The sequence below is a fragment of the Gopherus evgoodei genome, chromosome 2 (assembly GCF_007399415.2).
Source record: "Gopherus evgoodei ecotype Sinaloan lineage chromosome 2, rGopEvg1_v1.p, whole genome shotgun sequence".
NCBI classification, from domain to species: Eukaryota; Metazoa; Chordata; order Testudines; family Testudinidae; genus Gopherus; species Gopherus evgoodei.
The window spans coordinates 115,926,878-115,953,466 of record NC_044323.1 but is presented as its reverse complement, the minus strand read 5'-3'; the positions used below and the strand labels follow the sequence as shown (position 1 = coordinate 115,953,466).

General features: G+C 40.2%; 1 protein-coding gene across 6 annotated transcripts in view; it reads left to right on the top strand.

Moving 5' to 3' along the window:
- The window catches only part of BRD9 (bromodomain containing 9), a 60,653-nt gene that overhangs the window by 21,081 nt on the left and 12,983 nt on the right, over nucleotides 1-26,589 (top strand). Inside the window, exons 6-12 of one of the 6 annotated variants that reach the window (XM_030551561.1) lie at nucleotides 2,248-2,358; nucleotides 3,154-3,266; nucleotides 10,810-10,942; nucleotides 13,778-13,853; nucleotides 15,889-15,984; nucleotides 21,090-21,222; nucleotides 22,242-22,353. In XM_030551561.1, coding sequence (XP_030407421.1) covers nucleotides 2,248-2,358; nucleotides 3,154-3,266; nucleotides 10,810-10,942; nucleotides 13,778-13,853; nucleotides 15,889-15,984; nucleotides 21,090-21,222; nucleotides 22,242-22,353 — 774 coding nt within the window. Of the gene's footprint in view, nucleotides 1-2,247; nucleotides 2,359-3,090; nucleotides 3,267-10,809; nucleotides 10,955-13,777; nucleotides 13,854-15,888; nucleotides 15,985-21,089; nucleotides 21,223-22,241; nucleotides 22,354-26,589 lie in introns of all 6 variants that reach the window. The other 5 variants (XM_030551559.1, XM_030551560.1, XM_030551558.1 and 2 more) reach the window with 5 other exon arrangements.

The window sequence follows — 26,589 nt, the reverse complement described above, 5'->3', positions numbered from 1 at the left end:
GAAAGCACATTACACCAGTATTCCATGATAAGCCCTGACTGGTACACTGCTGCCTCGATATAACACCACCTGATATAACACGGTGCTCCGGGGGGGGGGGGGCTGTGCACGCCGTGGATCAAAGCAAGTTCAATATAACGTGGTTTCACCTATAACGCAGTACGATTTTTTTTGGCTCCCAAGGACTGCGTTATATCGAGGTAGAGGTGTATTTGATTTTGAGATGAAGTTTAAGCTGTTGGGTTTTACCTATAAAGCCATAAATGTTCATTCTAGTTCTGTTTACAGGAGTGAACTCTTAACGGCGGCTACATCAGTAATGACTATCAGAGGTACTTGACCTGAATAAATATTTCCGTGTAAGAGAAGAGTCATTCAGAAACATACACATCAACTAAGGAAAGAGATTGAGTGAGGGGAGCTGCCAAGGAGTGGAGCTTATTCCAAGGCCAGTAGCTTAGGAAAAGACTCCGTACAGCTCTTCAGGAGTCACCTCACCTCACCTCACGTTCAGTCCCCCATTTCTGTCCCTCAAGTTGTCTCTTTAATCAGAGAGGCTAGAGGCAAATCACTTATCCTCAAGTAGTCACAGCAGCTGTTACTGTGCCCTTCTACTTCTTTAGCATTGTATTGATGGCTTCTGCCCTAGGTACCAGAGCAGCACTTTCCCAATCCCTGCTTTGAACCAGGAAATTTAAGAAAAAAAAGATTTATTCTAATTTAAAGAGTTTTTCTTCTGAGATCAGAATCTGGTTAGGAATTTAGGTCCAGATTTTCAAAGGTCTTTAGGTGCTTAAAGATGCAGTTAGGTACTTAATAGGGTTTTCAAAAGCACCTAAGTGCCTAACTCCAATGATAGGCACCTAGGAGCTTTTTAAAATCCCATAAGGCTCCAATCTGTGTTTTAAAATGCCTAAACACCTATGAAAATCTGGCCCTGAGTCTCTAAACTCCAAAGGCTTGTTTTTCAAAAAGGCACATAATTTCCTGCACAAAAATGCAACCACAGATAGGGTATGTTCATGCACAAATGACCAAGAAATTATGATTTGCATGAGTAGGTATCTGATTTGTGTGCAGAGAATCATTCAGATCAAGTTGTTTGAACAGCCACCTTTCAATATTTAAAGTGTTGGTGGGAGTTACAGCCACCTTTGGGAACTAGTGCTGTCAAGCTAGCACTAATTTAACATGCCCTAATCTAATTTAATGAGGGCCAAGGGACTTGAGTGTTTGCTTTGATTCTTGCTTTGCAATCTTCTGAAACTTTCATATCCATTTCAAGCCTACAGAAGAATTTTTTTAAATAGTTCATGGATATCATGTAAAACTGCTAATAATACTTTCCATTGGGTTATTGTGGGACAGTAATAATGAATAGTGTTCTTTTTTAATGTGCATGGAAAGGAGGTGCACACTTAAAAGGCTTATACAGTTTACATCAGAATATACCTCTGTTACTCATCCCTTTAGAGAAGTCCAGTCGTAAGAAGTAGCAGATTTTAAAAGTGACATGGAAAGCAAAAGAAGAAAAAATGTGTTTATACCTTTTCTACTTTTTTATGTTTAAAGGATGTCTGAAAGGTAGTTTCAAAAATGCTTTTACTTCAGAAATTCTGTTCTTTTGTACCCTGTTTCTCTTGAAAGACACTATAGAACTGGAATAGTAACATCAGAGATGTCATGTAATTAAACCAGATTAAGAGAACTGATTTTTATTCAGGCTGTTTTAAAATTCCTTCTCCTGTGCTTCTGTTTACGTTGTTTTAATTTAAATTGGAATAAATGATTGGGAGGGGGAAAATGTCTTTCCTAAAGATTCAGTGACCCAAAAACCTTCAGTTAAGGAGTGAGAGAGCTCTCAATACAGATCTGTGACTACTCCATCCCCCCTCCCCAGTGAGCCCTCCTAGAAAATCAAGGAAAACCTGACTTTATATTCCAGCTGCTTCTGAGTTTAAAAAACAAACAAGGAAAAAGTTGTGTGTGCATAAAATAAATAAAATTTAACCTTTCAGGACTTTATTGAACATCATAAGGAAGCAAAAAAGGTGCAATCCTTTGCAAGTCACTTTCACACTTTTGACTCCTATTCACTTAATGTCTTTGAACACTTTTTGGTGGTCTCTAAATGCCTTTGCACTTAATGTGGCTGTCTTCACAGGAGGTTATCTGGAGCTCTTTTTTATGTTCAGTTATTGAAGGAGATATGAAGTTTTAGCAACTTTTGTGTTTTGTATTTTTCAGGCAGATTTTAAACTGATGTGTGATAATGCAATGACGTACAACAGACCAGATACTGTGTACTACAAGCTAGCCAAGAAGATACTCCACACAGGCTTTAAGATGATGAGCAAAGTAAGAGATCTATTAAAAACAAAAAGCAGAAAAGATTTGTTAAACTGACAAGGACTATAATCAGTCATAGTGATAAACATTATTTCATCCATCTGTCATTAATTATAGCAGTGCCCACCCGTGCTGCTATATTTAATGGCTTGTCGGCATTTCCATTATAAACCCCCTTTCTCTTAGGTCTTGATTATGCACCATTGAAATCAGTGATAGCTTTGCCACTAACCTTAATGGGAGCAGAAACAGGGCCTAAATCTATATAACCCACCTACAAAAATTTGTTTCCGGAGTGAAACTTTGTGTCCAAAGTTTCAGTCTGAAACAAATTTAATGTACCCTATCGATTTTCAATGAGCTGAGCTCTTTTAAAAAGTTTTTTATGACTGTAAAAAGATTTGAGGGTTTTTTCCCATGTCTGTTTCTGTAAAATTAGTTGTTAATGTGGACTAGTGTTTATAGGCTGCCTTGCATGTGTGTTGCAGTTCAATTACGGTAAGTCTATATGTAAAATAAGCAGCTGTATCTACTTATATAGTTCTTACTTGTTTTTTGATAGTCAGGCTGCAGAATTTCTGGTGTCATGCTACCATGACCAAATCATGTTGCATCACCATTGGAAGTTAAACAATAGGAGCAAAATAAGGACATGGCCATTCCCATCCCATCCCATTATCATAGCATCTTGGCTATGAGGGAAAGGTAAAGTCCCTGCCGCTCTGTCCTTTCTGATTCTAGGAACGGCTGTTAGCTTTGAAGCGCAGCATGTCGTTTATGCAGGACATGGATTTTTCTCAGCAGGCAGCTCTTTTGGGTGATGAAGACACAGCTGTTGAGGAACCTGTTCCTGAAGTCGTTCCTGTACAAGTAGAGACTGCCAAGAAATCCAAAAAGCCGAGTAAAGAAGTTATTAGGTAAAGGTCTTATTGGAAATGCATACTGCTTTGTGGCAGCTATTGTACTCTCGATCAATGCAGCAGGCCAGGCTTGGGTAAGGAGTAGGGAGCAACTCTTTGCAGTTTTGTGTTTGATACTTTAAGTAATACAATGTTAACATGAAATTTGATCATGCAGTAGTCTCACAGGTTGATGATTCCAAATCTATAACCACGTTGCTTCTAAGGCTGAATATACCTCCCTCTACAAACTAACCTGACTTGACTGTTGATGAATAGATAAATATTTTCTCCTCTTTTATATGCTCTAAAATTAAGATCTGTCTTTATTTTAATGGTGGCTGAAAGCCTCTTTCACCTCCAAGTGTCTGTCACCTTTTCTCATCACATTTCCCAAAAGTTCTTGAAGTTACAGAAATAGTTCCTGTGAGTAATGTCAAGCCTACTGAGAAATTATGAACTTCAAGTTTTAAAGGGTGACTATTTTGACACCAAAGTTATGAAATAGATGTTGCCAAAAAAAAAGTTCAACATTAGTAAATAATACTGGGTTTTTTAAAAACTGATGGTTTGTGTATCAGGATGCAAATCCTTTAAACAAGTTTTATGAGTTTTTTTTCTTTTCCCCTCTTGTTGTTTATAAGGGTCTTTTTATCAAAGGAAACAGTAAAACTAGCAATTTTGTCAAATGAACAGAGTAAACACACTGGAAAAAATAGTAAACTTTTTTGCAAACATTTTTCAGTTAAGGTAATCTTACTTATTGTAATTAGTAACTATATTAGGTCCAAAATTTCTAGTCAATTATTGCTTTTTTCCACGCTTATGCTGTCCTTTTAAATATAAAAAAAATGTAGAATACAATCTGCCACTGAGCTTTTTGGAACAGCGCTGGTGATTGACAGCTCTGGTAATCATCTTTAGTGGCTAATGGAAGAAACAGGAGATTAGTTTAGCAGTTCTCTGTGTGTGTGTGTGTGTGTGTGTGTGTGTGTGTGTGTGTGTGTGTGTGTGTGTGTGTGTGTGTGTGTGTGTGTGTGAGAGAGAGAGAGACAGAGGTGTGGGGTTAAAAATAGAACTCTTCAAATGTTTGCGTGTTTGCATTGACTGGAATTATTATACAGTAGAACCTCAAAGTTATGAGCATCTGAGTTACGAACTGACCGGTCAACCACACACCTCTGTTGGAACCAGAAGTATGCAATCAGGCAGCAGCCAATACCAAAAAGAAGCAAATTTCAGTGCTGTAACAGTACTGTGTAAAATGTAAATGACTAAAAAATGAAGAAAAAGTTTTAAAAAAAGATTTGACACGGTAAGGAAACAGTTCTGTGCTTGTTTCATTTAAATTAAGGTGATTAAAAGCAGCATTTTTCTTCTGTATAGTAAAGTTTCAAAGCTGTATTAAGTCAATGTTCAGTTGTAAACTTCTAAAAGAACTACCATAACATTTTGTTCAGAATTATGAAAACTTCATAGTTACGAACAACCTCCATTCCTGAGGTGTTTGTAACTCTGAGGTTCTACTGTAGTGGAAGAGAGTTGTACAACAGTGTAAGTGCTAGTGCTTTCATTAATAAAACTGTGGTTTATTTTTCATGGGCTACTTGATGGAATTGAGGAGAGTAAACCGGAAGTAGGATTCTGTTAATGGGAATACAGACTCAACATCATTTACATACACAATAAGGAGGATCACCTTCATTTAGGTTTGTACAATGCCCAGCATAGTAGGGCCCCAATTCTGATTAATTCTTACAGCCCCCGTTACCATAGTAACTGAGGACCTCACAGTCTTTAATGTACTTATTCTCAAAACACAGATAGTCTGTGGCAGAGCAGGGCATTGAGTCTCCTGGGTCCCAGGCTAATACCTTGTCTACTGGACCATCCTTCCTCTTGGTGCTCTACCAAAGTATAAACTCAAATAACTGAATTACTGGTCTCCAATTCCATCCAAGAGATCAAATTCTGAAGTGATCTCAATGTGGTTTGCACCTTCTCCTGGCCCCCCTCAATGTTTATAGAAGTCCCTTGGGCTTCATTACTTAGATTCACACCCATTTAGCAACTTACATCTTGCACAATCTGAAGGGCTTGATTGTGTACAATTGTAGTCAGCAGGAGTTCTTTTGCAATGGGAGCACAACTAGAACATAAAGGTACATGTTTGTACATTAGATTCATGATAAAAAGGGGAAGAGGCTTTTTTCCAGTAGAATGCTGTGAAGTAAAATTTTCAAAAAAAATTTTTCCGTTTTTCAAACCTAATTTAAGCATTTAGAATCCTAAGTGCCCAAGTCACTTTTGAAAATGTCACCCCTGGTCTTTATAACTTACTGATCAAGTTTCCTGAACAGAAGTGTAGAAATTTGACTCTGTCCAATGTGGAGTGTATCAGAGAGACCTAAGCTTGTAATGTTTTTAAACTATTAGTTAATGGCATATAATATTATCATTAGGGCTATCAAGTGATTAAAAAGATCAATCATTCGATTAAGCAATAATAGAATAATATTTATATAAATATTTTTAGATGTTTTCCATTTTTTCAAATATATCGATTTCAATTACAACACAGAATACAAAGTGTACTGTGCTCACTTTATATTTATTTTTTATTAATATTTGCACTATAAAAGTAAAAAAGTGTTTTTCAGTTCGCTCAGTACAAGTACTGTCGTGCAATCTCTTCATCATGACATTTGAACCTACAAATGTAGAATTATGTACCAAAAAAACCTGCATTCAAAAATAAAACAATGTAAAACTATAGCGCCTTCAAATCCACTCAGTCCTCCTTCTCGTTCAGCCAACTGCTCAGACAAACAAGTTTGTTTATGTTTGCAGGGGATAATGCTGCCTGCTTCTTGTTTACAATGTCACCTGAAAGTGAGAACAGGCATTTGCATGGCACGGTTGTAGCCGGCATTGCAAGATATTTACGTGCCAGATGCGCTAAAGATTCATATGTCCCTTCATGCTTCAGTCACCATTCCAGAGGACATGCGTCTATGCTGATGATGGGTTCTGCTCGATAGCGATCCAAAGCAGTACAGACCAATCCATGTTCATTTTCATCATCTGAGTTAGATGCCACCAGCAGAAGGTTGATTTTTTTGGTGGTTTGGCTTCTGTGTTGGAGTGTTCCTCTTTTAAGACTTCTGAAAGCATGCTTCACACCCCGATGTAACTTGCATGCTGAGTGATTGGAAGGATCACAGAAGGGAAAAAAGATTGGTGTAAGTAGGCTGAAATGAATATTAGTGTAAGGAAATCTAACGGTGGATTTGATTTAAATCATTAGTCAGACTCGATTTAATCATGGATTTCTACATAAAAGTGCATTCTTGTTGGCTCTTTTAACCTTAATACATATTCTTCACAACTCAGAGATAGATGTAGGTTTCATTTTTAGAAAGTACATATTATACATATTTAAAATGATTTATTTTGAAAACTTTTCAGATTAGTTTTACAGATATATCAGAAAATGAATGATTGGTTATTTCATTTACTAAAAGTAATTGAAGGAGATACTTATGAAGTCATTGGGAGGTGAACTATCTCCAATTCAACAGTTTAATCATTAATATTTGGAGAATTTTCTTGCCATGCTGTATTAGGAGGAGAACATCACCAAACAGACATTTAAATTGTTTTATTTAACTAAAACAACGACGTTATGTATTCTGGATTTTTTTCTTCAAAAGCAAACATAATATTTTAACAAAACAAGCATGAGATTTTTTTGAATATAGTTAAACATTCAAGTTTTTTAAATTCAAACTTGTTTTTGTTAATTGTTAACTAAAATAGTTAAAAGAAATATTTGAAAAAAAATTTAAATCGACTGTCTGCCAGGTCAACATGAGAAATTTAAAATATTGGCTTCTGAAGCTAACTCAATTGTCTTCACCTTCATTTTCTTGTTTGTTCATAATCTGGAAAAGAAAAAGAAGCTTTCCTACTTTTTCACTTCGCAAACGATTTCTCAGTTGGGAATGGATTAGTCCAAAGGAAGAAAATATTCTTTCTACACCTGAAGTTTATTATAGTTGGACATCTAGCAATCATCCCTCCATAATGCCATGTCATAGCTAACTCCTCCTTTTCAGCAGTTAAGGTTTGACCCTGGTACCGAGTATTGAGAATATTTGCAAGAAAATGAGCTGGAGATGGTGCTTGTTCCATTTGGTTTTTTTAAAGCTTGTAATTTAACTCTGTTGTTGCATATTTCTCTTTTTAAGATCTCACTCAGTTCCTTCCAAATTTCAACAGTGTCATCAATAAAACAGCTATTTCCCTGCATTTTGTTCAGGCTACAGAAGTAGGCTTCAGGGTACTCAGCATGTGTTCAACATTTCTCTTAAGCCCAATGTTGGGAACTTTGGCTGTGACAGTGCCATCTATTTTTTCACGATTTTGTTCACAAACTGTCATCAGATTAGGCCAGTTCTTGCTATAGTACTCAAAACAGTGCACTGCTGAGTTCCATCGCGCGTCTTGTGGGAGAGTTCGCTTGGTTCCTCCCACTTTTTTCAGAGCAGCTGCTGCAAAGTGGTTGTTATGGAAGTATTTTGCAGTTTCAACATTAGCCTTTATTTCTGGAACACTGAAGTCTTCGGCTAGGAGGTGCATTAAATGAGCTCTGCAACCGTATGTTATTAGCTTGGGACTGTCTTCTAAATTCTTCTCATCTTGGATACATTTGCAGCATTGTCTATGACCAAGCTGCATACTAGACCTTTGAAAAAAAAAATTTTCCGGTTTGTTATAGCTTTTACTGCTACTTCTCATAAATATTGTGCTGTGTGTGCATTTCCTGATGTATCAGTTTTCTGTAAGGAAGACATTCCCTTCTGTTGTCACACAAGCACATACAATAGGATCACTGTGGACATTGCTCCACCCATCAAGACTCACATTAACAATTTTATCCTCTAGACCTTTTGCACACTGCTCAATTTCTCTTTCATACACTTTATCCAGCAATTTGCCTGCGACATCTGCTCTGTTGGGTGGACAGTATCCTGGTCTTAATGACTGAACCATGTTAATGAAGTGTGGACTCTGCCATATGGAAAGGAGAGTTTGTTGCATAAACAAAGCAGGCAATTTTTACGTCATTTACTACTTTTTGTAATCTGCTGGTTCTTATGATAAACTTATTGTTTCTGGATGATGGAGGTTTTTTTTCTTTTTGCTACACGTAATAGACTGTGGCTATGTGACACACATGATGTGACTGAAACACTATAATTGGCAGATAACTGAAACTATAGAAAATGGTGGTGATCTTGAAGGTGGATAGTCTTCAGAATCCTATATGTTGAGGATGGTTTCTCTAAAACAAAATAAGTCAATGCAGTTATTTAATTATTATTACCATACTGCTCATTTAGTATTACTCATTGCATTCGCTGACACTCAGTACTACACCTCTACCCTGCTATAATGCGACCTGATATAACACGGGTTTGCATGTAGCAGTGGGGGCTCCAGCAGCACTTTAAAAGGTCTGGGGCTCCGGCTGCTGGGAGGAGCCTAGGGCCCCTCAAATCACCACTGGAGCCCTGCCACTGCTACCCCGGGGCTGCGGCAGCGGGGCTTGCCAGCGATTTAAAGGGCCTGGGCTCCCCAAAGGGGCCAGAGCCCAGGACTCTTTAAATCACCACTGGAGCCCTGCTGCCCCTACATCAATATAACAGGGTTTCAGCTATAACGCAGTAGGGATTTTTGGCTCCCCACGACCACGTTATAGCGGTGTAAAGGTGTACTTTAAAGGTGAAATTGTAAAAGGAAGATCTGCCTATTTCAGCTATTTATTTTTTATCACAACTGCATCTAAAATGATAGTACTATAGAATAACTACTATTTTTTTTCTCAAACACGAGAATTCAAGAATAGTCCAGAAGGAAGACAGGCAGTCCTTAAGAAAGAAGTATGAAATCGAAGAGTTTACCAATCTGAAGATTCTGCCTGTTCAGTCATGTTCCTTTCGTCATCTTCAGCGCAGCTTCCTCCTAAGAAAGAACATGTCTCATGATGTTGTTTCATTTAGGCATACAGGCCTTGCATTTCTTTGTTACGCTGTTTTCGCTTTCCACACATGCCTGTCTTATCCAGAGGTAGAGGAACTTCATTAAAATATTCCCAAACTGGGTCTCTTTAACGGCCTGCTGCCACTATAGGTTTTCCTTTCTAGTGAGAGAATGGTATGGTAGATCTCAAATCAATGAAGGCTGCACTCAGAAAGACCTCAAGACTTCTGGAATATGCTGCTCAAACAGTTTCACTTTTGTTTCTACTGCTTGTCCCTCCCTTCTCACCTTTATCTCCAGACTTCTTCTTGTCCAGATCTATTCTGCCCCCAACAATCTTGTATTCATTCAGCTTTTTGAAACATTGCACTTTTAGAGAGAGGTAAGAGACTGACTGTGTGTACACAAATTTGCAGAGGGACAATAGAGTTGAGGGCTATTATTTCTCACCTCTATTTATTTATTTTATTTAAAAACATTAACAAGCATGTTATCTCTGGAGACACAAACCCACAGTGTGAGAACTGCAAAACTAAGCATCTCTGATGGTATCTTCCAGACTTAGCACTGAGTCCGATTGGGTAGACAGAAAGATTAACCTACATAATCTATACAGAAGCCCCTGGAACCCAATAAGATTGGGTCCCTAATCCATGAACTACTGGAACTAATTTACAAAACTTTTCTTAAACATTACATGAATATATTGTCTCATACTATAGAATTAGAATTTATAAGCCCTATTCCATGATGAGATATCTTTGCGCTATAATGTATGATAATTAAAACTATCTTTAGATAGGTTTTTTCCCTTGAAAAGCAGTTTATCAAAAAACTTATTTATTTATTTATTTATTTTTACTTACTGACTTTTATCCATCCTGAAATCTAATTTACACAGCATCTTACATACCACCTGAGAAATGGCTCATGGTACCGTAGTGACCTCATAATTCATAAGCCTCTTAGACCCAAAATTATTCTTTTAAAATTTATATAATACAGAGATGATGCATTCTGTCTGTTCTTCCACAACATTCCCTTTCTACACTTCGTTACATTTATATATGAAGTAGCTCAAACTGTGTCCTCTGTTCCATTAATGTATGGTTCGTGGTTCTTCCATTTGTATTTGGCTGTTGGTAGCTATTTTAGTTAAAAGGGTTCAACTGAAAAGTAAACTTTAAAATTCACACTTGCCTTCAGAAACAAGAATGTGTTGGATGTTGATTAATATGAAACAGATGTTTCACTTGTTTATAGTAATATAGAAATGACTAAAATCGTGAAGGAAGTTGTTTTTTTGTCTACTCAGTTGTTTCAGTACTTCAAAGTTATGATAGGACTTTTATCACATGCGAGATTTAAACATATAGACAAATTGACCCTATGAAGAAGACTGAATTTTTAAAAATGTTGGCACTACTTAGCTAGTAGTCACAAAACTCAGTTTGCTATTGTTTTTGAAAATGGGTTTGGTTCCATTTTTAATTGAACAATTTGTACTCTGTTTTAGTTGCATATTTGAACCTGAAGGAAATGCATGCAGTCTAACAGACAGCACTGCTGAAGAACATGTCCTGGCCTTGGTGGAGCATGCAGCAGATGAAGCTCGAGACAGGATCAACAGATATCTACCAAACAGCAAGGTCTACAACATGGTCAAGTCTACCATTTTACATAGTGTCTGACTTGTAAATATTTGTCACATCACAAGAAATAAGTTCTATGAATATTATTTACATTTCCGGAGTGTCATGAAGTCTGTGGCAGGTGAAATTCACCTTTTATGGAAGACCAGCAAAAGGATGTATCACTTACATCCCATTTAAGCCATTTAATTATGGTTTCAGTGGCTCTTACGTGGCATGTAGGTCTCATGTCAGTTCCCTGCGGAATTTCACCTGGAGAAAATAGATAGGTTAGCTGCTTTGGAGTCCTTACCCTTAGAGATGACTGTAACATAGTGGCAGGATTCTCTTCTTGTCTACCACATTAACAGGTAGCCGGAGGTAAATTAGTGTTAGTATGTATTTGAGGGTTATTAGGAATTCTTTTCCCCTTTGGAGTTCATCTTTACATTTTCCTAACTTCCTACTTTAGGTAGAGATCCCAGTGCCCCTCCCTCCCAAACTCTTTTTGGTTCTCTAGTTGCTGACTGCTGCTCACCACACGCAACACATTCTTGAGTGACGCTACATGAAGAACATACCCTGCCATCTGCACCTGGCTGTGTTGATGAGCCTGGGGTACTAACAGCAGGCTAAACTGTCTTGAACCTGGCTCCAGAGATTAGGGGGGTTCAATTATAACATAGATGGGCATATGTAGGTACGCTTACAGGCTGCATAGTTGTCAACTACATCATTTAGGGGGTCTTTTTCATTAGCTGCCACTAAGCCCAACATAAATGCTGAGCCTAGCTTTGTGACTTTGACAAGTTTGCCCAGCCATCGATGGTGGGGTAGGTGTGACAAGCTGTTTTTGTGGGGTAGGTGGGGCAGGGGGTGCTATTCAAGGTTGTACTGTGAGTTGTGTGGGTGCTGTAGGAAATAGCAACTTGGGAAATTTTGAAGACTGCGGGACTCTCTGCTTATATCAGAGTCCTGAGTAGCTCCAGTCCTCCATTGAGTCAGACATTGAGGTTTACAGCAACTGTTTAATTTTATCATGTGCAGACTTAACATTGTAGTGAAGCTTCAATTTCATTTTCCATTCCACACCCCCATCTCTCCTGTGTCATAGGATGACAGGAGTTCCTAGAGATGGCTTTAGTTGAAAAGGCCCAGGGTGCATGTGCATCCCCGTCCCAGTCTATCTTGCTTCTCTGCATTTGATGGTCGTTGCAAGGGAAAGGTTTGCTGCAGAACTTGGATGATAGGGATGAGGGCATAGTTGGTAACTTGAACTTTACTTACTTTCCTGCATCTTATCTCCCTGACTGTTAGGAGGAATTGCAGTAAGCAAAGTTATTCAGCAAGGGGGAAAGAGGAGAGAAGTTATAGTTTCCAACTGGACCGTCTGCTTCATTGTGTCATTAGAAGGGCATACTGGGAATTGAGGCTCTTTGGAAGCCTCCAGATAGACCTTTGAAAGCCACATGCAGCAGCAGTCCTGTGTGAAACAGCCAGTTGGTAAACTCTTTGAAGAGGGCTAGTTGAATGTAACCAGCTCACAAGAAGAGGGGATGAGCATGTGGAGAAGGAGTAAGTTGCTCCATATGTGCAGCTTTTAAGGCCCAGGCTTTAATACAGGCTAGTACAGACCCAGTGGCTGCAGCCAATGCTATCCCTCCCTCAAACCCTTTCTTGGTGTAGATTGCTGCTCTTTCGTGACATGGAGGTATCATTGTTGTTCATTCCCCCTTCCAAGTGTGCATCACCCATTTCATTATGTGTAATATAGAGTTTATTAAACTATTTAGAAATAATTTTCTTTGTGGCACTTCTTAGAGACGTTTCAAGTACTTTAAGAAAGAAAATCATGAGCTAGAAAGAGAGGGATATTTAATTGGAGATTTAAAGTAATAGCAGCAGGTAAGTTCCAAGTAGAAGAATGAAAGAGCACCCATCCCTCAGATATGGGCAAGAGGCAGCTTTTTGGCCTTTGGCTCAGATCAAGCATAGTAATATTTCTACTTTACTCTGTCATCAACATGTGATTGTGTCTCTGTAAATCCTGTTTATCAGTCCTCTTCCTGATCATAGCTTGTGTTTAGACAGTCAGACATATGTGCTCAAGTAGTCCTGATCCTCTGATTATAGTTTTTTCCCCTAAGGGCTTGATTCAGCACCAGTTGAAGTAATTGAAAGTGTGCTGTTTCCTTTAACCAGAGGAGAACTGAAGTCCTAAATTTACAGGGCGGGTAGACTTAGAGACAGAAAGATGAATTAGCTCATCTGATTCCTGTGATTCTGTAGCAGTTGGGTGTAGTGAGTGGCAAGGGAGCAGGAAGATATTATGTCCCAGACACAGGATGGAGCAAGTGTTGGAGAGATGTGAAAACAAGCAGTTCACACTGGATTTGGAAATGGATATGTTGGAGGATGGGCACGATGGTTGCATTTACTGGAACAAAGAGCAGTCTAGCCTTGGCAGCGTGGACACCTGTGGTGAAATCTTGGCTCCCATGGAGTCATTAGTGAAACGCCCATCAACTTCAGTGGGGCCAGGATTTCACTCTTACAAGTTTTAGGTCTGAGTTAAGAGTTAGTCAGATAAGGGACAAAGTATCATTTGTTCCAAAGGATGTCTTCAATCTTTGAAGGATTCATTAAAAGGAAGTTACAGTACAGCCAGGACTCTACATTCCTTTTTATGGAAAAAGGCTATTTAAGTGCAGTATAAGAGAGGCCAGGTTCAGCTAGGAAATTTTTTCAAAGAAGCCTGTGTAAACTAAAATCTCAGTGTTTCAAATTTGGATTGTTTTGAGCTATAACAATGAGTGTAAGGATACTCCTTTATCAATATACTTCTATTTACAGATGGGTTATCTGAAAAAGAACGGAGATGGATCTTTATTATTCAGTGTAGTTAATTCATCAGATCCGGAAGCAGAAGGTAAGTGTTTAGTTCTTTTAACGATGTATTTCTAATGGTAACTGTGGTGTAACAGGGTAACTGGCCCCTAAAATGAAACAGAGTCCAGCTCTCCTGTTTCAGTCTAGGTGCACCTTCATTTGGTGCAGTGAGAAGGACGGGGCTGCCTCTGGGAGTTATAAATGAGCTACAGCCCAAAGGCCGGGGACAGTTCAGAATCCAGGGTCCAGAAATGGGGAGAGAGCTCAGAAGAAGAGCAGAGCTGGGTTGAGAGCTTCAGGAAGGGGAAGCTCCAGAAGAAGGGAGCTTAAAGAGTTCGCTGGTGAGCAGTGGAGCCAGATCAGGCTGCTGGTGAAAGCAGGAGGCAGGAAGGCATTTGAGGGTTTGTCTGCTAACTTTCGCTAGACAGAGTGCTGTGGCCAGAGAGGGGTGAAGGCTGAGACCAACAGAGGGAGATCTAACAGTTGCTTATAGTAGTTTGGAGGGTTATAAAATCTAATATTGACAATATGTTTTTGTACATCTTTGTGACACTATCAAGGAGAATGCCATTGTCCAGCAGTGCTGGAAGGAAAGAAGACACTGAATGTGGTTTAATTAGGCTGCAGCTTTATTCCTAAATGTCTGGGAGTACCCAGCAGATAGAATTGTACAGTGCAGATAATTCCATCATCATTTACATATACCCAGGGGGCTGTTGGCAGGCCCCCCGACCCCCTTACTGATCCTGTTCCCCAGCCAACTCACGGTGCCCCTACTCCCCAAATAAGGGTTAAGAGAGGGCTGTAAAATAGGGGGTGCCCCTGCCATACCAGCCATAGGAGTCCTGAACTCCCTCCACCTCTTTTTCTACTCTTTTAAAGAATACCTCCTTTAAATCCTTTCCCACTCCATTCTATCTGATCACCATATTCATACCCTGTGTAGTACCTGCATTGGACATCTGCCCCAAGCTTACATAATAAGTTGTGACATCATCGCCTAACCTTTAGATTTTTGCCCACTAAGCCCCCAGCCTGCTATGGGAAAGGTGAAAAAAGCCACCTCACCTTGGCCAATCTGATGGTGAGGGAAAAATTCCTGCCCACCCCCACCCTCACCCCCCTTTGAAAAAGGAGCCACTAGCATAATGCCCACAGTGGATTATGATGAAACCTGGTATTTTAACTATGGAGGGCAGGAGGATGAGTGCTGCTCAGCCTGGTCCAAGTAAAAGAGAAGGCTTTTACTGCACAGATGTGGGTATGAATATCCACCCCCCAAGTAACTGGAAGAGATGGGAAGGTTATGGTACCCAGGCTGATGAGCTATGGAGCTGCTGTAGCTGGTAACTCTGGTAAATCTCTAGTCCTTAAAGGGACAGCTCATCTCTGGCAAGTTAGACAAATGGCCCAATCTCTTAATGGTAAGTGAGGTCATTGTAAGTATAATAATGTGTTTTTCATTAAGTATGGAAACAGTGCACATTCAGCATCTCTTGTGCTGACTATTTTAATGAAACAGTTTTTATGCAACTTTAGCATAAAGTCAAGTCCCTATAATCACAGTTACAATTTGTACATTAATTTAGGATTCTTATTTTTCGTTGTAGCCTTGTTCTCTATAAAAATATTACTGTTTACATGATTCATTTTACAGGTTCTGTTTTTTTTTTGGAAGCATACAAAACTTGAAGCATGATGTAATACCTTACTGTTACAGCTCTTGTGGCAAGAGGAAATGTTAAGGTTATACTGTGCACTTAAAAAAACAAATAAAACTAACCAAACTTGTGGTTGAAAGATTGAAATTTAGCTATATTGAATTGAATGTGTTTGAAAATTAGAACAAGAACTTTGATTATTGTGGCTGTACTTCATGCATGTCATTTAATATTATGTTTTACGTTTGTTCAGCTTTGTCTCATCTTCTATCATTGTGACAAGTATCGAAATACTTATGATGATTATTTAATCTTAATTCCATAAGTAGAAGTATATGAAATTTATACTAAGGTATTTTGAAAAGATCATTAAATGTATAATACAAATTTTTTATTTAATCAAATTTATTATAGAGGAAGAAACTCACCCAGTGGATCTAAGTTCTTTGTCAAGCAAATTATTACCTGGCTTCACTACACTGGGCTTTAAAGATGAACGAAGAAACAAAGGTAAATCTGTAGAAAGAAAATAGCTTAACTTTAGTGTAAGTGCTTGATCAAACTATAGAAAGCAAATAATTCCAGATTATTCTGTCTCCACATTTCTGGTACAGTTAGCTGTTTTTATAAATTATAGTATTTGTATTTGAACTGAATGCAAATGTTAATTATCAAAACAAAAAGCAAACTTAATGAAAATAACAGTATTAAAATGCTATGTTGATTTCATTATTGTTCAGTTGAATGTAACCTCTGCAATAGAAATTTTTTTCTAAAGCTGCATCCATTTGAATGTTTTCTTGGGAATAAAATACGTTTCCATCTTCAAGTAGTGTCCCTGTGAGTGCTCCACTGTAGGTGTGTCTGCTGATCGGAGAACTTTAGTGGCACAGTATATATCCCCACAATCATGTCATACCCCTTCACTATCGAGTGAGGGATCAGATAGTGATCCAGATGGGGTTTAACAGTACTCCTCCCGAGCTCCATATGAGACCCACGATCAACAGTGTCTGGAAATATACCAGCAGGCTTGGTATGGCCACCCATGGACACCTCCACCAGGCCATATGCCGCCATACTGGGACCCCTGGGTGGCACAGAAACAGCCTACCTTGCAAGCGTCAAGCATCGCCTAACAACCCTCCAGGCACGCTCCTTCATCCGCAGCATTTAGGGCCTCAGAGCCTCGAGAAACTAAGGAGCAAGAAGAGGACACAGAGGATGAGATAACACTTGAAGCCATATCTTCCTCTTCCCCAGATGAAGAGGTCATGCCTTCACCACCATCCATGGCAGATGATTTCTGCCTGTTTAAGAAGCAGGTGAAAAGAGGAGTGGATACCCTCCACATGCCATTGGAGGATCAGGTCAAAGACATGCACCACCAGCACATCTCCACTCTTAGTCCTACTTAAAAATTGCCCTCCCAATCAACGAAGTGATCTTAGACCCGGCTAAAACAATGTGGCAAATCCCAGCATCGGTAGTCCCAATGTGCAAGAGGGTAGACAAGAAATATTATGTCCCCACAAAGGAATCAGAGTTCCTTTTCTCCGACCCACCATCCAATTCCATCGTGGTGGATGCACTAAAGTCTCGTGGCTGATAACATAATTCCAGGGCAACACCCTATGACAGAGACTGGAAGTGCCTCAGTCTCTTTGATAGGAAGCTGTATTCCTCATCCACCTTACAATTTCATTGCCAGTTACCAGACAGGACAAAATATGACTACACGTATTACAGTAAGTTACATGACTTTATTGACAAGTTGTTGCAGAGTTCTCGGGAATCCTTTTAAGGCCATCATTCAGGAGGGACAGCGGGTGACAAAAACATTGTTGCAGTTGGCTCTTGACACCACCTGCACAGCTTCCAGGTCCATTTCCATGGCTGTGGTGATGAGACTGGTGTCATGGCTCCACCTGTCGGGATTCCCAAAGGAGGTGCGGACTATAGTGGAGGACATCCCCTTTGAGGGTGTGAAACTCTTCTCTGAGAAGACTGACTCCCTTCTTCACATCTTGAAGGATTCCAGGGCCACCCTCAGGTTACTGGGAATCTACACATCGGGGAAAAAGATGTTTTAGCCCCCAGTCCCAGCACAGGCCCATTTATCTCAATTCTCATCACAGCGCCACTATGAGCCCCAAGGGAAAAAGGGAAGACTTACTAAATGCGTAAACCTTCTCGTTCTCAATCTTCATCCCTCCCCCTGCCCCTAAACACCACTTTTGACAGGCAGATTGTGGTGCTGCCGCACCACTCCACACTACTGTCTGTGACCATGCACCCATTTGGCAACGTTCCACAGTGCCTGGGAGCATACAACATTGGACACATGGATCCTAGAGATTATCCTATCCAGATATTCCATCCACTTCACCTTTCCACCCCCCTCCACAATACCCTTCCCTGTCCCTCTTCAGGGACCCTTCTCACGAAAGTCTGCTCTGTCAGGAAATAGATTGACTCCTGCAGTTAATAGTTATATAACCAGTACCTCAATATCTAGGAGGCAAGGGGTTCTTCTCTTGTTACTTCCTAATACCCAAAAGGAAGGCAGGTTGGAGACCTATTCTGGAACTCAGAGCTCTCAACAAGTTTGTCAAGGCTCAGAAATTCAAGATTGTCACGTTATTGCCGATCATTCCATCACTGGAACAGAGAGACTGGTTTTTGGTCCTCGACCTACAGGACACCTGCTTTCATATGTCAATGCTACCGGCTCTCAGATGATTTCTCAGATTTACTCTAGAACATGACCATTACAGAGTCCTCCCCTTCAGACTTTCATCAACCCTAGAGTATTTTCCAAAGTTCTTTGTGTGGTAACTGCTTGTTAACACTCACAAGGAATAATGATCTACTCTTACCTGGGCAATTGTTTCCTCAGAGCCCGGTTGCTCCAGGAGGCTCATCGAGCCACTGATGCCACAATAAACTGGTTCACAGAACTGGGCCTTCAGATCAGCACCCAAAAGTCAATCCTCAAGGCCAGCCTAGACACACTACAAGCCAAAGCCTTCCTATCTCAAGACAGGTTCCTATCCCTGGTCTCACTAATAGCTCAATGCACTCCTCAAATACCATCCAGACTCTTGCCTACAACTCCTGTGACATATGGCGACAAGCATAGCTGTGATATCACACACCAGACTCCATATGCGATGCCCAAAACTATGGTTCAGTTTCTTTTATAGACCGAAAAGAGACAGTCTGGACAACCTCCTGTCACTACCTACCAGGATCAAAAAATTCCTCGACCTGCGAAGAGAGATCCCTACACATCCACCTCCTAGAGTTGAGAGCGGTCTGGAATGCCAGTGCCTATATCCTTCTACAGATAGCAAGATCACATACGAAAATCCTAACAGATAACATAGCCTATATGAACTACATCAACCGCCAGGGAGGGACCAGGTCGCCCTCTCTATGCACAGAAGCAATGGAACTGGTGCATCTCTCATAACGTCACCTTGTCCACAGCTTACCTCCTAGGTACGCAGAACTTGATACTGGACAAGCTTAGTTGCAAATTCCCACACAACCATGAGCGGGAGAGGCACCTGTCAGTACTTCATGACTTGTTCATATGGTGGGGAATACCATCCACAGACCTGTTAGCCATTTACAGAACAAGATGGGACAGCACTCTCTCTGGGCCATGCACTCCTTTTCCCCTGGGACCAGGACGTTTTTTTACACCTTTCCTCTGTTTCCTCTTCTGCTGAAGGTCCTTCTAAAGGTAAAGAGGGACAGAGCTCACATAATCCGGATTGCTCTTACTTGGCCAAGGCAGACCTGGTACCTTTACCTGATGCTGCTCGCAGTGTGCCCATTGATCTCCCTTCTGACCACTCCTCACCACCTCTCACAGGACAAAGGGCAAACCATACATCCCAACTTGGGGATTCTCTGCATCAAAACATGGCTCTCACATGGTTCCAACACCTAGAAAGCTCATGTTCAAGGGAAGTACAAGAAGTTCTATTACACAGCATTCTTCCCAGACAAGATTACACTCAGACTGCATCCGAAGTTCATTCTTAAGGTAATCTCCTCTTTTCATATGAATCAATCAATCTTCTACCTCAAGCCTCACCAAGACAAGAGGGAGGCCATGCTGCATACCCTAGGGATCTCCTAACATTTAATATTCTACTCGATAGGACAAGAGCCTTCAGGAAGTCCTCTAGACTATTCCTCTCTATGGCAGAAAGCACTAAGGGCTCAGAAATATTAGCCCAAAGACTCTCCAAGTGGGTCTCGAATTCAATTAGTGCTACCAAATTCATAACATGACCCCTCCAGACTTGATACGTACATGTTGCACAAGATCGATCTCATCTGTCACTGTCCTTGAGGATGTCCCTATCTGAGAGATCTGCAGAGCGGCAAAATGGCTGTCAGTCCACACCTTCGCCGAACGCTATGTGATCACTGGGGACTCTGCCTCTGATGCCATCTTCAGCTCCACAGTGCTGTCATCTGTAACTGACCCAACTTCAAAGTGCCAACCCTCCAGAAGTACTGCTTGGGAGTCACCTATGGTGGAGTATCCATAGGGACCCTACAAGAAGAAGTAGTAGTTACTCACTTTGTGCAGTTATGATGATTCTTTGAGTCATGTGTCCCTGTGAGTGCTCCACAATCTGCCTTTCTCCCCTCTATTTCTGAGTTCTTATTTATGACTCGGCAGTAGAGAAGGAACTGAGGATGGTTAGCCCGCACGCTGGCTAGCCTCGTGGCAAGGCACAAGGAGAGACAGTGCATGCACGAGCCCAGCAAACACTGATACCAAAGTTCTCTGATCAGCAGTGCAGGGATGCAGACACACCTACAGTGGAGCATCCATAGGAACACAAATCTCGAAGAATCATCATTACTGCACCAAGCGAATAACTTCTTTCTGATGATTTGGCAATTAGCATTGCTTGGATAAAACGTACTGATGCTGAAAAAATGTCTACTGGTCAGCCAAAGTGTTTAGCCCTAGCAGGTCATAGGAGATTGGATTTAACATTTAAGTGTCACTTTATTAAATCTGTAGTAAAGTGGGGGTGGTTCGTTGTTTGTTTAAGTTAATTTTGTAAAACTTGTCAGTAGTTTTCAGTCTGCCATGATTTGGCAACTAACACCTCATAATACTTTGTTTTCTTGCTGAAGTTTGGAATTGAAGTTGTGGTTGTCAAATAAAAATATTGGTTTCAGCTAAATCATATTGGAATTAAATTAGCAAAAGAAAACAAGGTGGTCAACAGAATGTGATTTTTAGGTGGTATATTTTGTGAATGGCCAGTTAAAAATATAAATGTTTTAGCCCTGTGGATAACAATAAATGTCTTGCTTTTTAGGGGCATAATCGTGATTTTTTTTTTTCCCCCAGTGATTCATAAAAACCAAACTTTAAAATAGTCTCACTGGTTCTGTGGTCTTGCAGTGTCCTTTTGGCATTTGTATAGGTCAGGACTTGATATAAAAGAACTAGACCTTGGACCAGTGTAGCATTCTATACCTTCTTCAGGAAGGAAACAGGATTTTCTTTCTTTCCAGATGAGCTTTTACACTCAAGATAACTTCCTATCTTTTTCTCCTTTTTTTCATTCTAGTCACATTTCTTACAAGTGCTAGTACAGCACTTTCAATGCAAAACAACTCTATCTTTCATGATCTGAAATCAGATGAAATGGAACTGCTATATTCAGCATATGGTGATGAAACTGGGATACAGTGTGCCTTAAGGTAAGCATTTCTTTAACAGGGAAATCTAAGCCTGTCTTATTTCCTTTGTGAAAAGAGATTTTTTCTTAGATTAGCCGAGATAATATTCCATAGTGCTTTTTCATAGCAAATTACAGAGAGGCAATGCAGACTAATGGGCCAAGCATAGATGAAGTAGGAGCCCAGAACTCCTGGATTTCTAATAACTGCTCCAAAACTGGCTTACCGTGCAACTTTGAGCAAACCTCTCTGCCTAAATTTTCCCAAGTTTAAAGTGGTGATATAATTTATTAACCTACATTACAAGGCTGTTACAAGGCCTGCTTACTTAAGGGTTGACCACACTTTGAAGTTGTAAAGTGATAAAGATTGTTAAAGTTTGCTAGTTTGGGTGCTGAAATAAAAGGCTTTACAGGGTCAAACTGGCATGTATTTCTGTGACAGAAATAATGGGGTCTAGAAATTATTTTTCAGTGAACAAATATTTAAAGTTCTAACAGCAGTTTGTACTAAAGTTTGGTAAATCCTGTGTAGCTGGGGAGAAGCATCTAACATCCAGAGATAAGGGCAAAATTTCCGAGCCCGGGGTGTGAATAATGCCTGGCATATTTCTTCTGTGGTAGTACATGTGATCTTGCAATGTAATGGTATAATTCATTATATAAATATCACTGTTCTTTCTTTCTTCTATTACTAGAAAAGTATATAGAAAAAAATATAGAAAATATGATCTGTGTCAGTTTTGCATATTTCTTTAATGAAGCCAAATGTAAAATATTTAGATCTTGCATGTTACTTTCAGACCTGTTCAGGTTTCTGATGCTGTTACAGCAAACTATAATTTTTTTATCTTTGATAAACTCTTATTTCAAGTTTGTACAGTCTGCGTGGGAAGCAGTGGCAAAGCCATCACTTTCTGGAGAGGAAAGCTGCTACTTTCCATTAAACTGTCAATCCTTTTAAAAGCCACAAGCTTCATCTTAGTAAATGCAACTGTTTTGAGTTTCTGATTAAATATTCCTTAACTTCATTTCCTCTAGCTTACAGGAATTTGTGAAAGATTCTGGAAGTTACAGTAAGAAAATAGTGGATGATCTTCTGGATCAGATTACTGGTGGTGATCATTCCAAAACCATTTATCAGCTAAAGCAGGTGGGTCCCAGTTATGCAGAAGTGAAATTAATCAAACAGTTTAATCAGCATAAGGATGGTCCTATTCTCATCCCTAAACATTCACTTCTAAGTATCATTAAAAGGTGTCTAATTTATCAGGAAATGTTTTAGCTGCTTTAAACACACAATATTTTGTGGAAAAATTAGTTGTTCATAATGTTAAAACAGTATGAGGAACTGTTTGGAAAACAAATTACCATGTTAATGCTGGGCTCTGTATTACCAGGGTTACTAACAATGTCCATTTTGAAGCAACCTGAAATGTCTAAAGAAATTGCAGCTGTCTTCCAAATGCACCATATTTGGAGATCACTTCTTCCTTTGTGTGCATACAGCATTAATAGGAAGTAACAGTCACAGAGCCATGAGAAAACAGTCTAACAAGGAATTGCAAAATGATTTCCTGTTATCTACACTCTGAAAACCACTCTGCTTTCAAGAATTGCCCATATGGATGCAGTGTTCTAAGAGAGACAAACCTTTAGTGTGCAAGCACAGATGTTTCCAGCAAGCAGCATTTACTGAAATCCTCCCCTCTCCTACTCCTAGCACAGGATCTGAGGTTATTAGCCAAACTAAGTGCTCACTTCTTTCTTAGTCTGTAAAGAGCTAACTTCTGAACACAGCATCTAATCAATTCCAGAATTTCACACGACGTTCTGGGTGTCAGTGGGCAGAACCCTGTTGATTTTGGTGAAAACCAGAACAGGGAAATGGGGGATCATACAGAGCCCCTGGCAAGGGGATAGAAAAAGGGGGGATCCTGGCATGGGGGGGCACACAGAGCCTCCTGGCATGAGAAGGAGTGTGTCTGTGTTGCAGGGAGACAGCATCCCTGAAATAGAGGGAGGTGGGAGGGTAGCACACAGGGAGCTTTTTGCATGGTGAGGCAGGGGGAATGGAGGAATGTAAGGAGCCCCTAGTATGGGCAATGAGTTTGACCTACAGAAGTAATAAAGTGTGAGACCCTCTACTAAAAAGGGTGTGTGGCTTTAAATACCCTTCAGTTCCTGCCTGGCCACAGAAAAACCAGTGCCGTGTTTTCAGTGCTTCCCTGGTCATTTCTCTCTCTCTCTCCCCACCTCCACCCCCTTTTGTGCTCATTTGGGCATTGTTTTTCTCTATAGTTTATATATTGTACTCCGGGGGGAATTCTGTGCCAAAAATTAAAAATTATGTGCACAGTATTTTAAAATTCTGCATATTTTTTTCTCAAAATAACACTAAATAATCCGATTAGTATCATTCAGAGTGCAGTAGTCAGGAAGACTCAATTTAATCATGGATTTCTACATAAAAGTGCATTTTTTTGGTTGTTATAACCAGGGCCGGCTTCAGGCACCAGCGCAGGAAGCAGGTGCTTGGGGCGGCCAATAGAAAGGGGCAGTATGTCCAGGTCTTGGGTGACAATTCAGCGGTGAGTTGCTCAGTCCCTCTCAGAGAGAAGGACCCACTGCCAAATTGCTGCCGAAGAATGAAGCTGTGCGGTAGAGCAGCCACTGAAGTGCCACCAATCGTGGCTCCCCCCCGGCCTCCCTTTTCACTGGTTGGGGCGCAAAAAAGCTGGAGCCGGCCCTGGTTATAATCTTAATACATATTCTTCACAACTCAGAGATAGATGTAGGTTTCATTTTTAGAAAGTACACACTATACATATTTAAAGTGATTTATTTTGAAAACTTTTCAGTTTAGTTTTACAGCTATACCAGAAAATGAATGACTGTTTGGTTATTTCATTTACCAAAGGTAGTTGAAGCAGATATTTATGAAGTCACTGGGAGGTGACCTACCTCCAGTTCAGCAAGTTAATCATTAATATTAATATGAGGTGGAGATGGACATAGGAGATGGAAGTGTTGAGAGTCTGTGGGTTAGGCTAAAAGGGGTAAAAAACACAGGTGATGTCGTGCTGGGAGTCTACTACAGGCCACCTAATCAGATAGAAGAGGTGGATGAGGCTTTTTTCAAACAAATAACAAAATAATCCAAAGCCCAAGATTTGGTGGTGATGGGGGACTTCAGCTATCCAGATATATGTTGGGGAAATAACACCGCGGGGCACAGACTATCCAATAAGTTCCTGGACTGCATTGCAGACAACTTTTTATTTCAGAAGGTTGAAAAAGCTACTAGGGGGGAAGCTGTTCTAGACTTGATTTTAACAAATAGGGAAGAACTCGTTGAGAATTTGAAAGTAGAAGGAAGCTTGGGTGAAAGTGATCATGAAATCATAGAGTTTGCAATTCTAAGGAAGGGTAGAAGGGAGTACAGCAAAATAGAGACAATGGATTTCAGGAAGGCAGATTTTGGTAAGCTCAGAGAGCTGATAGGTAAGGTCCCATGGGAATCAAGACTGAGGGGAAAAACAACTGAGGAGAGTTGGCAGTTTTTCAAAGGGATGCTATTAAGGGCCCAAAAGCAAGCTATTCCGATGGTTAGGAAAGATAGAAAATGTGGCAAAAGACCACCTTGGCATAACCACGAGATCTTGCGTGACCTACAAAATAAAAAGGCGTCATATAAAAAATGGAAACTAGGTCAGATTACAAAGGACGAATATAGGCAAATAACACAGGAATGCAGAGGCAAGATTAGAAAGGCAAGGGCACAAAATGAGCTCAAACTAGCTATGGGAATAAAGGGAAACAAGAAGACTTTTTATCAATACATTAGAAGCAAGAGGAAGACCAAGGACAGGGTAGGCCCACTGCTCAGTGAGGAGGGGGAAACAGTAACGGGAGATTTGGAAATGGCAGAGATGCTTAATGACTTCTTTGTTTCGGTCTTCACTGAGAAGTCAGAAGGAATGTCTAATATAGTGAATGCTTACGGGAAGAGAGTAGGTTTAGAAGAGAAAATTTAAAAAAGAGCAAGTAAAAAATCACTTAGAAAAGTTAGATGCCTGCAAGTCACCAGGGCCTGATGAAATGCATCCTAGAATACTCAAGGAGTTAATAGAGGAGGTATCTGAGCCTCTAGCTATTATCTTTGGGAAATCATGGGAGACGGGGGGAGATTCCAGAAGACTGGAAGGGGGCAAATATAGTGCCCATCTATAAAAAGGGAAATAAAAACAACCCAGGAAACTACAGACCAGTTACTTTAACTTCTGTGCCAGGGAAGATAATGGAGCAGATAATTAAAGAAATCATCTGCAAACACTTGGAAGGTAGTAAGGTGATAGGGAATAGCCAGCATGGATTTGTAAAGAACAAATCGTGTCAAACTAATCTGATAGCATTCTTTGATAGGATAACGAGCCTTGTGGATAAGGGAGAAGCGGTGGATGTGATATACCTAGACTTTAGTAAGGCATATGATACGGTCTCGAATGATATTCTTATAGATAAACTAGGAAAGTACAATTTAGATGGGGCTACTATAAGGTGGGTGCATAACTGGCTGGATAACCGTACTCAGAGAGTAGTTATTAATGGCTCCCAATCCTGCTGGAAAGGTATAACAAGTGGAGTTCCGCAGGGGTCTGTTTTGGGACCGGCTCTGTTCAATGTCTTCATCAACGATTTAGATGTTGGCATAGAAAGTACGCTTATTAAGTTTGCGGACGATACCAAACTGGGAGGGATTGCAACTGCTTTGGAGGACAGGGTCAAAATTCAAAATAATCTGGACAAATTGGAGAAATGGTCTGAGGTAAACAGGATGAAGTTCAATAAAGATAAATGCAAAGTGCTCCACTTAGGAAGGAACAATCAGTTTCACACATACAGAATGGGAAGAGACTGTCTAGGAAGGAGTCTAGCAGAAAGAGATCTAGGGGTCATAGTGGACCACAAGCTTAATATGAGTCAACAGTGTGATACTGTTGCAAAAAAAAAAGCAAACGTGATTCTGCATTAACAGGTGTGTTGTAAACAAGACACGAGAAGTCATTCTTCCGCTTTACTCTGCGCTGGTTAGGCCTCAACTGGAGTATTGTGTCCAGTTCTGGGCACCGCATTTCAAGAAAGATGTGGAGAAATTGGAGAGGGTCCAGAGAAGAGCAACAAGAATGATTAAAGGTCTTGAGAACATGACCTATGAAGGAAGGCTGAAGGAATTGGGTTTGTTTAGTTTGGAAAAGAGAAGACTGAGAGGGGACATGATAGCAGTTTTCAGGTATCTAAAAGGGTGTCATCAGGAGGAGGGAGAAAACTTGTTCACCTTAGCCTCCAATGATAGAACAAGAAGCAATGGGCTTAAACTGCAGCAAGG